The sequence below is a fragment of the Cololabis saira genome, chromosome 7 (assembly GCF_033807715.1).
Source record: "Cololabis saira isolate AMF1-May2022 chromosome 7, fColSai1.1, whole genome shotgun sequence".
NCBI classification, from domain to species: Eukaryota; Metazoa; Chordata; class Actinopteri; order Beloniformes; family Belonidae; genus Cololabis; species Cololabis saira.
The window spans coordinates 47,282,735-47,294,328 of NC_084593.1; the positions used below are offsets into that span (position 1 = coordinate 47,282,735).

At 44.1% G+C, this 11,594-nt stretch overlaps 1 protein-coding gene across 5 annotated transcripts; it reads right to left on the bottom strand.

Moving 5' to 3' along the window:
• Nucleotides 1–2,335: 2,335 nt before the first annotated feature.
• slbp (stem-loop histone mRNA binding protein) lies at nucleotides 2,336–11,295 on the bottom strand. 5 transcript variants are annotated; one of them, XM_061725999.1, is made up of 9 exons: nucleotides 11,085–11,295; nucleotides 7,553–7,648; nucleotides 7,371–7,480; nucleotides 7,268–7,334; nucleotides 7,074–7,139; nucleotides 6,360–6,482; nucleotides 4,690–4,839; nucleotides 4,412–4,520; nucleotides 2,336–2,892 (listed from the first exon to the last, which is right to left on the bottom strand). In XM_061725999.1, the coding sequence occupies exons 1-9, from the start codon at nucleotides 11,126–11,128 to the stop codon at nucleotides 2,821–2,823; spliced, it is 837 nt and encodes a 278-aa protein (XP_061581983.1). In that variant the 5' UTR covers nucleotides 11,129–11,295; the 3' UTR covers nucleotides 2,336–2,820. The 5 variants fall into 5 exon arrangements, with proteins under 5 accessions (XP_061581983.1, XP_061581982.1, XP_061581981.1 ...); XM_061725998.1 differs by having other exon boundaries at nucleotides 7,074–7,145; XM_061725997.1 differs by having other exon boundaries at nucleotides 2,337–2,892; nucleotides 7,074–7,145; nucleotides 7,268–7,459.
• Between the last annotated feature and the right edge of the window lie 299 nt (nucleotides 11,296–11,594).

The window sequence follows — 11,594 nt, forward strand, 5'->3', positions numbered from 1 at the left end:
CCGCCCCCTGCTGGCTGGAGGCGGGGTTTCTCTCCAGACCGGTACCGCCCCCTGCTGGCTGGAGGCGGCATAGACATCTCTCCTCCTCCTCCTCCTCCTCCCATGGAGCTGCTGCGATACGTCAACGTCGCCGCCATATTGGATGTGGCAAGACTGCGCTGTAAACTAAAGCGCCTTTCTGCAAAGAAATTTACGTTTTAAAAGTCTCATTTATTCATGTTATATCATATACATTTGTTGATGAGAAAATATATTTCTCTATTTTTCTTATTTTTGTGAGGGGGATATATATTGTTTTTCGGCACTACCTTGTTCTCTATAGCTGATATAACATGAATTACTCCTATGTGGGATCAATAAAGTTCTTATTTTTGCCATCTGAGAAAATTAAATATATTATATTTGGTGCCTAACTGTTTCCCAAGTATATTAGTGCGTGTGTGAATGAATAAATGAGACGTAAAACGTACATTTCTTTGTAGCTTTATGAAAATAAGTACATTTACTTGTGTCAGTTTACAGCTCAGTCTTGAACATCCAATATGGCGGCGACGTTGACGTATCGCAGCAGCGGACAAGAACCAGGCAAGAACACTCGATGCGGCATCTACGTACGTATATATATCTATGCCGCCCCCTGCTGGCCGGCTGCGGGGTTCCTCTCCAGACCGGTGACCACGCCGGTACCGCCCCCTACTGGCCGGCTGCGGGGTTTCTCTCCAAGCCATGGCTCAAACCGGCGAGTGCACCGTTAGTAACAAAACAACAATATGTAGCGTTATTCCTCTACCATTAATTCACCTAATTCAGAACTTTTTGGTGTATAATACAGCTTCAAATGCATTACCAAATCTATTAATCGAAGGATGTACTCTGATAAAAAGTGTGGTAACAAGTTTATTTGTAATGTTTTTAAATCCAGGTTGTTCCATGATTTTTTGCAGGATAATTCGACAGGATTCTTGCATGGTAAATATAGACACATTACACAAATGGCCTATTTTGTCTAAAGTTAAAGAAGTACATTTTAAAATGATGAATAAGGTCTATCCTGTGGGTCACACGGAACCAATGATTTTCCTCTGAAACCAGTTAGTTTGGGTTTGTTAAGCAGACTCTCTACCTTCCAGATGAAGCTTCAAGTTTATAGTTACTGTAGATATGGGTAGACCTAGGCTGCGTCCGATATTCCATACTTCTATCCCAATGAGTAGCAAAAACAGTATGTGAGATTTTTTAGTGCGTCCGAATTAATGCATACTACTGATATTCACTCAAAACTGTGCCGAACTGAAGTATTTTTGAGTATGTACTGTTTAGTATGGCATTTTGGACGCACCGATACTGTTTTTGCTACTCATTAGGGTGGAAGTATGGATGAGTTGAGCTGTACTGTTGAAGTGCCTTGAGCTGACATTTGTCATGATCTGATGTTATATGAATAAAGCTTAACTGAATTTAAACATGTGTATCATCATGAGTCTTTGCATCTGCTGAATTCCGGTGCTGCAGTTCATGTTTCAAGTCGCTATCGGGGAACTTTTTGCGGTTGTGAAAACCCATCTGTGTTGGTGTTTTGGTTGCACTTTTTAGGGGACTGTTTGCATTCTTTCTTTTAGCACGTAGTGCAGCAGTGAGGCTTTATATTCTTGATTACGCATGGAACAGCTTTATCTCTTAGAAACATGGGTTTCTGGAGAGGTTCTGGTTTGAGCAGGTTTTTAATTGAGTTAGGCAGGTTTCACATGGTTTGGGCTGGAAAAGGTCAGACCTGGCAACCCTGTATCTGATACAGCCAGCCGCACTAAAATGTTGATAATTTTACCGTTTCCATTTACCAGACCCATTTCTTCATGTTGGTCCAACACCATGTACAGGACTGTCTCAGAAAATTACAATATTGTGATTTTCTGTAATGCAATTAAAAAAACAAAATCATACATTCTGGAGTCATTAAAAATCAACTGAAATATTGCAAGCCTTTTATTATAATATTGCTGATCATGGCTTACAGCTTAAGAAAACTCAAATATCCTATCTCAAAAAATTAGAATATTCTGGGAATCTTAATCTTAAACCATAATCAGCAATATTAAAATAATAAAAGGCTTGCAATATTTCAGTTGATTTGTAATGAATCCAGAATGTATGACTTTTTTTTTTTTTTTTTTTTTTTTTTTAAATTGCATTACAGAAAATAAAGAACTTTATCACAATATTCTAGTTTTCTGAGACAGTCCTGTACATGGCGCTGCTGACCACGACTGCTCTGACATTCAGAAAAGGTTCAAAATTCCAGTTCTGAAGTAAATGACAGAAACTGTAATGGTGGTTTTTATTTTTATTCATGAACGCAGAACTTGTTTCCCCGAGTCTTAAAACTGTACAATAAAGAAACAGTGCCTGATGTGGCCGGGCCTCCAGGTCAGCAGCTCTGGGAGGGTTTATGGAGCAGAGACAGAGCAGAGACGGAACAGCAGGGACATTATGGGTGAACATCTTCCAACCAGATGTTCCAATTGTTTTTTATTTGAAAGTCACAACACAAACGATTATAAACAGCTGTTATTAAAACCTTACACAGTCCAACGTTAAACTGATCAGTGCTTCTGAACTCCTGGTGGAGCTGGTTTTACCTGGACTTCTCTGTGAACCAGAACCAGAACCAGAACTGGTCCGTCAGACCAGGATAAAAAGCACCGGTAAAATGTGGTCTGGAGACGAGACCCCCCTGAGTGGTGTGGACTAAGAACAGAGTAGAACGTGGACCCTGGTCCCCCACCAGGACTCTCTGGTGCCGGGTGTCCAGCGCCGGGTCCTCTACGCCATGTCCGGCTCCTCTGTGGGTTCTGTCCTCTGGACTTTGACGGGCGTCTCTGAACAGTCCTGGTCCTGGACGGAGCAGCACAAACATGGCATTATTGCAACTCACAGACAGAGTACATGCAGCTATAAATCATAACACATTTGCACTTGGTATTTTTTTAGATCTCAGTAAAGCATTTGATACAGTTAATGATATTTTGTTGGCTAAAGTGAAACATTATGGTTTCCAAGGAAATATACTAAAATGGTTTACAAATTATATGAGTGAGAGGGAACAATATGTAGTTATAAATGGTTGTGTCTCAAGTATAACTCAGATATCATGCGGTGTTCCGCAAGGATCTATTTTAGGACCCTTATTATTGCTTATTTACATAAATTATTTTTCATCAGTTTGTACATTTTCTTTTCCAATTTTGTTTGCTGATGATACCAATATGATTTTATCACATAATTAATAATACAAATGAAGAAATGATGAGAATCTCAAAATGGTTCCAACTCAACAAGCTTGCATTAAACATCAAAAAGTAAAATGTTATGATATTTGCAGGTAGGGGTAGGAAATATCTGAAAGATTATATTAGAGTAGCAGTAGATGGAAATGAAATTTCCCAAGTCTCACATACTCGTTTTTTTAGGTATTTTGGTTGATGAGAAATTGAAAAAAACATACATTTAATTCATAATTAAACTCTGAAGTCATTGGGCATCATTAGCAAACTGCTAAATCTTGTTAATATTTCTTGCTTATTAACTATTATTCTATGATTTATCCTTATTTGATTTACGGTAATATTGTTTGGGCAAATACAAACCCTTCCAGTCTTCATCAACTTTATTTAATGCAAAAACGATTTGTAAGACTGGAAACTTGTTCTAACTCTAGGAACTCTACTCCTCTGTTCAGAAAACTCTAAATGATTTCAGTACACGACATAAATATTCATCAGATATGTGTGTTTTTATACAAACATGTTTTTGCCTTTTTCTTTACCACTATCGTTTAGTCATTTTTTCACTTATAATTCTCAAATACATTCATATAATACTAGACAGGTTAATCATCTTCATCTTCCTTGTTATAAAACTAAACAGCCAGTTTCCCCTCAGATATCGTGATGTTACAGATATGGAACTCCAAATCTCACGTTATCAAAAGCTGTTTCTCTAGAGATTTTTAAAAGAAATGTATCATCTCATTTAATTCACATTTAAAAAATGTCACAAGTTTTCTTTGTTGATTTTTTTTGTTGTTGATTATTTTTGTGTTGATGATCTGTAACTACTGTATGTGTCTAACCTTCTTTGTTTTTGGTTTATAGTTTTGGTCTTGTTGTGTTTTTTGTAATTACCGTTTTACTTCCTAAATTGAGGGGAGCTTCGCTGCATAAGCCTGTTGGCTTTTGGACCTCTCCTGTCACATTTGTTTTACTATTTTGATTGTAAGTGTTACTTTTATTGTGTGCAAAATAATAAAATAAAAATAAAAAATTATGCTTGAATAAAAAAAAAAAAAAAAAAAAAACTAACATCTTCAGAATCATCCTGGTTTCCGGGGAAACGGCGGTGGATCTTCACTCACCTCAGACGGGGGGGGCTTGGCCGGTGCAGCGTCCAGGGGGTCCTGGGGGTCCACCAGAGACGGGAAGTCCAGCTCGATGTCCATGACGTCCCCGAGGTCCAGCTGGTCACTGCAGAGACGGAGAGTGAGTGGACTGGTCTGGGTCTGGGTCTGGGTCTGGGTCAGGTTCTGGGTCTGGGTCTGGCTCTGGCTCTGGGTCTGGTCCTGGGTCTGGGTCCGGGTCTGGCTCTGGTTCTGGGTCTGGTCCTGGTCCTGGTCCAGACCGGAGCGGGTCTCACCTGCCGTCCTGGGGCGGCTGCTCGGCAGCAGGGGGGTCCCAGGCGTGCAGCTTCACCTTCCACAGCTTGATCTGCTGGTCCCAGGAGCGCCGGCTGTACTTCCTGAACTTGTTGGGGGTTTTGGGGTGAACGCCGGGCTGACGCATGTGCCTGCAGACACGGAACCGGGTCACAACTGGAGCAGAACACACATCTACTCTGATATGGATGAACATGATGTATTGATGTCTTTTGAAGGACTTGGCAGGAAATATGATATTCCATCAAAGCATCTGCACCTACAGATAAGAAGTTTGATTTTAAGTTCCCAGGATAACTCAAAGCTGCCGTCTCTAGCAGTTTTAGAAAAATGACTAAACTATTGGGAAGGTCATGGTCAAGTATCTCTAGTTTATGTTTGTGGGGTTGTGTGAGGAAGATTGGCCTGGTGTAACCATCTAAATATAGAAATAAGTGCTGAAGTGCAGAGATCGAAGTACTTGGTATCTTATCCCAGAAGATATTTTTAGTTTTAGATATTTAGGTTTATTTCCTAATAACTTCAAAATAAACAGTAAAGAGAAGAGTAAACAGTAAAAAGAGAGTATGATAACAGGCGAAACATACAATAGAATTGACTGTGTTTCCATGCATCAATAACCCTTTTAAAACCCCAATATTGGCAATAACCCTAACTTGCACGGCCATGTAAACACCAATAACCCCTTTGAATAACCAGAATTTGCTCATATTGGAGTTTTTAAAAACCCCAATATGAGCCCTGGGTTACTCCTTTTAAAACCTGAATATTGGGTCATGTAAACACCAAACGGAATATCCCCATCAAACGGAACAGGAATCTGTTTTCTGCTCATGCTCTGTTCACAAGGAATCCTGGTCTTTTGAGTCCAGGAAGTTCTTATAAACACGGAGAAACCAAGACCAGGAGGAGACTAATCACTTCATAAATGTAATGAAGGATATGAACATTTCTGCATTTGTAGACGGTACAAAGTACCGGGATAGAAGATTTACAAGAAGGTGAGAGAAAAGTTGCGCGAAGCAGCATTTGTTTTGAATTTGGATACAGGAAGAAGAAGCGGAAATGACGGGAATTGCATCATGATGTTCTCCGTGCGTCACTGGTTTGATCCAGATATCCTGAATGATTAATAACCATGTAAACGGAATATTCCCAATGTTTCAGTAACTGGGATATTAGCAATAACCTGAATTTTGACTGCATGTAAACGTAGTCAGTGTTTTGGAAGAACCAGACAAAGCAGACATGAAGCAACGGTACAAAGAACTCTCAAACTGCATTAGAGAAATTGACATCCGTCATGAAAGGAGAATCTGATGACTTTTATCTGGGGACAGTTCATGCGTTTTATTTGGGACGTGTACTGGATGATTCTGTTGAATGATAATGGAGGGAGGATTGTTGTTTTTTTTTTAGTTTTGTGTGTAATGTTTTTTTATGTTGTTTTTGTCTCTGTATCTTTATGTCTGCTATGCTTGTGTGTTTTTTCTTTGTTTTTTTTTCTATTTTACATTTTATTAACAGATATAACTGTATTGTAATAATTGAAAAAAAAAAAAAGTCAATAAATACAGTGTTAAAAAGAAAAAAGAACCCACATCTGGACCGTTCTCTGCACCTGAAGTGATGGAGTTAAAGTTTCACCTACTTGGGGACTTCTCGGAGGTAGCGGTCGTACGCTAGCGTGTTCTTGCCATAGTTGATTTGTTTCTGTCGCCGTAGCAACACAGCTTCGTCCGTCTCCATGGTGTCTCCTTCTTTGGAGTCACAGCTGCAGCAGAACAACTGTGGTTAACATGACAGTCATGCCGGCCCCACCAGCCAACCCCCCCAGTCTGACAAGCTTTCTAAAACCCATACGCGCTACAGAATTAAAGTTGAAGGCAGTATTGATTAGTGAAGCTGATCAGAGTCTTGTCTAGAACCACCAGGGAGGAGGTCTCAACACACTCATGTGTTTGGAGTTAAAGAAAATACTAGTCGGAGAATTCAATTGTGTGACAAAACGTTTGAAAGTTACAATGGAGTATTAGGGTCAAACTAAGACAAAAAATTTTTGGAAATTACGAGGATAAAGTCGTAAAATTACGAGAATAAAGTCAAAACCTAATGTTGCAAGAATAAAGTCGTAATGTTACGAGAATAAAGTCAAAACTTAATGTTGCAAGAATAAAGTCGTAGAATGACGAGAATAAAGTCGTAAAATTACAACTTTATTCTCATAATCTTATGACTTTATTCTCGTAATTTACCATTTTTTTTGTCTTAGTTTGGCCCTAACGCTCCCCCGTAGAAAATGGGCACATAAGGAGAACAGCCCTTTCAGGATGTAAACAGGTTTAACAGAGAAAGGCGGCGCTACCTCCCAGAGGATCCAGACGAGGTCTTCCTCTCTCTGCGGGTCCCGTCTCCTTCCAGAATCCTCCTCCTGTAACTGGACACACCAGACCGGGTCAGTCAGGACCCAGGAGCCGCCAGAACCCTCCAGAACCCTCCGGAACCCGCCAGAACCCGCCAGAACCCTCCAGAACCCAGTAGAGACTTAAGTGTGAGTACCGCTGCATGTCTCTGTGGACGTCCCTGCGCATCTCCTCCTCGTCCTCCACGCGACTGCCCCAGTCGCCCCGTGCATCGGCCCGTGCATCGGCCCGTGCATCGGCCCGTGCATCGGCCCGGGCGTCGCCCCGTGCATCGGCCCGGGCGTCGGGCCGGGTCTCGGCCCGGGTCCCACACCGGGACACGGGGCCGCTGCTCTCCGGAGTGGTGAAGCTGGGAAGATAAACGGGGCTTGATCACCTTTGCAGCCGCTGAGGTAACAGCTGGGACCTGCGTGAGACTCACCTGGAGCTCCTGGTGTCGGGGGCCTCGTCCCCGGTCCGGAGGGTTCCGTCCAGGCCCCGCTTCCTGCAGTTGGACCAGCGGGACGGACCAGCACTCCTGCACAACCAACAGTCACAAGTCAGAGCAGAAACACCTGCTAACGGTACAAGTTAACGAGGTAAAGGTGTGACCCAGGCGGCTGCCAGGACCAGCTCAACCCCGACCCGGGCTCAACCCCGACCCGGGCTCAACCCCGACCCGGGCTCAACCCCGACCCGGGCTCAACCCCGACCCGGGCTCAACCCCGACCCGGGCTCAACCCCGACCCGGGCTCAACCCCGACCCGGGTTCACCCCCGACCCGGGCTCACCCCCGACCCGGGCTCACCCCCGACCCGGGCTCAACCCCGACCCGGGCTCACCCCCGACCCGGGCTCACCTTACCTGAGTAAGTTTTGGGAAATGTTGTACTTTTAGGAGCAGTTTTGAATCACTATACTTTTTACTTTTACTTGAGTAGATTTGTGAAGAAGAAACTGTTCCTCTTCCTCCGCTACATTAGGCTACGTTGAGCTGTTACTTTTCTTTTATCCCTTTTATCCACGTACGCGTCAATCTCATGACATCACTGGGTGATTCTTTGGGAAAAATGTTTGTTTTTGCATGTTTTGTCACATTTACACAGACTCAAACACACACAGAGTTTCTATGAGTTCATGTTTGTTCTAGTTCTGCTGGTTAAAAAAGAAAAGTACAAAGGCTGGAAATGTTGTGCTACTTGTGCTTAATTTATTTTTTTATTCTGTTATTATTTTATTATTTATTAAAGTACTTGAATTTACATTAAGATTATTTTAAGCTATTTTTATTAATTTATTTTATTGATTTAATTTGCCTGAAGATGATTATTTTGTACTTTTGTCTGTTTGAAATGGTTGTGTTAAAAAAATTAATCAGATGTTACTCAACAGTTACTCAGTACTTGAGTAGATTTTTCACCAAGTACTTTTGTACTTTTACTCAATTATTTGGATGACTACTTTTTACTTCTACTTGAGTCATATTATTCTGAAGTAACAGTACTTTTACTCTAGTACAATGTTTGGCTCCTCTACCAGCTCTGGCAGGATTACAGACCAGTTATCCAGGATTTACAGGATTCATGGAGTTCATGAATCAGTGAATCTGAACTCCCATCACAGTTGACAAACGTCCTAATTCATGTTCACTGGCAGCAGCTTTGTCATTTACAGTCAGAGTAATCATCCCTGAAAGTTTATTGACCATTATTCTAGTTAAAGTTGAACCTTTTCCACCCCCACTGGGTGAACATCTCCTGAGTATCGGAGCAGAGAGCCACCACCACAGTAATTAACTCAAATATTGATTATTTTTGGGACTAATTGGTCAGTGAATGGATGCTCCCGTCACGCACCTCATCACAGCGATGCTGGGAAGTGAGAATATTTTTCTTATTTTTGTGCAGGGGGGATATATATTGTGGTATAGCTGATATAACATGATTTACTCCTATGTGGGATCAATAAAGTTCTTATTTTTACCATCTGAGTAAATTAAATATATTATATTTGGTGCCTAACTGTTTTCCAAGTATATTAGTGCGTGTGTGAATGAATAAATGAGACGTAAAACGTACATTTCTTTGTAGAAAGGCACTTTGAAAATATGAAAATAAGTCCATTTACTTGCTTACCGGTACTTGCATTTACTACTGACGTATCGCAGCAGCGCTCGATGGAAGGATACGTATACATGTCTATGGCCATGACAACCATTGTGTTCCCACAACTGTTAGTTCTGCTCATTTCCAACATTGCAGCTCAAGGGAAAAACTATAGAGCATGGTAAGCGAGTGTTGAGTGAGTTGTGTGGGTTGCTGTGTGGATTCTGTTCTCACTGCAAACAAACCGCTCCAGGTCTGGAATGGAAGCGAGCCGAGACACCTCTCCTAGGAGATCTGAGCCAACCGATCTTTAGGGGGAAACACTCCCTGTTTTCAGGACTGCTCCAAACGGGGCAGGTGTGAAAGCTCCCTAATGGCACTTTTCCACTAGTCTCGCCTCAGCCCGGCTCGACGCGGCTCCACCCGTGTGTTTTTGCACAGCCAGGTGACAAGTGGGGGGGTTGGGGTGAATCTGCTGTGACGTACTCGATTGCACAGCACCTTTGTTTGTGTCGGCGCTGATCAGAAATCAGCTGGAGCCGCTGAGAGTAAAACAGCCCGTCTACATCCCTTTTTTAATTCTCCTCAGCCACCAGGTTTATGAACATCTGCACCTCAGAGTTGGATCACCAAACAGACGTTTTGCGCTTTATAATAAAATCACAGCGAGCCGCTCTCGCGCTGACTCCCGCTTCCTGATTCAAACGTCTGACGGCCCCGCCCCCCGACCAATCAGGGGCCTGTAGTTTGATGACGGCCCCGCCCCCGACCAATCGGTGGCGAGGAGGGTGGTGACCTGAGAAATAGTCCCGGCTCAGCCCTGATAGAACCTCGCTAGAATGGTTACAGAAAAAAGTATCGGCTTGGAGCGGCTCTGCCCGTCTCAGCCCTAATGCAAAAGGGCAAAACGGGTAGAACCGAGCTGAGGTGGTACTAGTGCAAAAGGGCCATAAAACACGCAGGGCAGCGGGCCTGGGGGGGTCGGGGCTGCAGGACACTGGCCTGGCCTGGGGGTCGGGGCTGCAGGACACTGGCCTGGCCTGGGGGTCGGGGCTGCAGGGCAGCGGGCCTGGGGGTCGGGGCTGCAGGACAGCGGGCCTGGGGGGGTCGGGGCTGCAGGACAGCGGGCCTGGGGGGGTCGGGGCTGCAGGACAGCGGGCCTGGGGGTCGGGGCTGCAGGACAGCGGGCCTGGGGGTCGGGGCTGCAGGACACTGGCCTATGCAGGCTCCTTTTACGCAGTCGTGACGCAGAAGAACGAGTATGACGTAGTGTCTCTGCTGTTGCAGAGCTGACTCCGCCCTTCAGGCTCCTCTCTGGCGCGCTTTCAAACCGCCCTCAAAACACTAAAACTACTGGATTCTGTCCTGATATATTGTCGGACTCGGTGGTGGGAGCGGGAGCTGCATCTCTGGGAGGGAAACATGTACATTTGGGGAACATCATCAGTAGTTTCACAAACAACCATGGGGTTTACACGACCTCCACTAATGATTTCATAACCCCTGGGGTTCTTACATGCTATTCAGACTTCAGTGTGTTTGCAGCTCCGCGGGAACGAGAAACGCGCGCTCTTTGTGCTGCAGACAGGGCAGCAGTTACAGACTGATTTATGGTTCTGCGTTACATCGACGCAGAGCCTGCGGCGTACGCCCTGCGTCGATGTAACGCAGAACCATAAATCAGGCTTTACGCGGGACCCAGATTATCCCTAACCCTGGGTTTAAACCGTCGCCGTCCACTCTTTCTGGATTAAAACATTTGATCAAAAAGGCCTGACAGCGGTGAGGTTTTAGGACGTGAGCAGAACCCTGTAACGCCCTCAGAAGGATTGTTCTGGTTCTGGTTCTGGTCCCGGCTCGGACACCGTACCTGCTCTCCGCGTCGCTCCGCGCGCTCCGGGACCGCACCGACATGCTCGGGTCTGGGCTGGAGAGAACCGTGTCCGGGGTGAGGATGTGCTAGGACCGAGAGCAGTTTAGAGCAGCTTTAGAGCAGCTTTAGAGCAGCTTTACACCCGCCAAACAAACACCCGCCAACTGAGAACCGCGCGGCCCCAAACAATCCGAGCAGTCACGTGACCAGGAAGGGGCGGGGCTCGCTGACGTTGGCGGGAAGTCTCATATGATGTGTATCCGTATCCGCCCCACGGGGCTGCTGCGATACGTCAACGACGCCGCCATATTGGATGTTCAAGACTGCGCTGTATACTAATACAAGTAAATTGACTTATTTTCATAAAGCGCCTTTCTACAAAGAAATGTACGTTTTACGTCTCATTTATTCATTCACACACGCACTAATATACTTGGAAACAGTTAGGCACCATCAAATATAATATATTTAATTTTCTCAGATGGTAAAAATAAGAACTTTATTGAT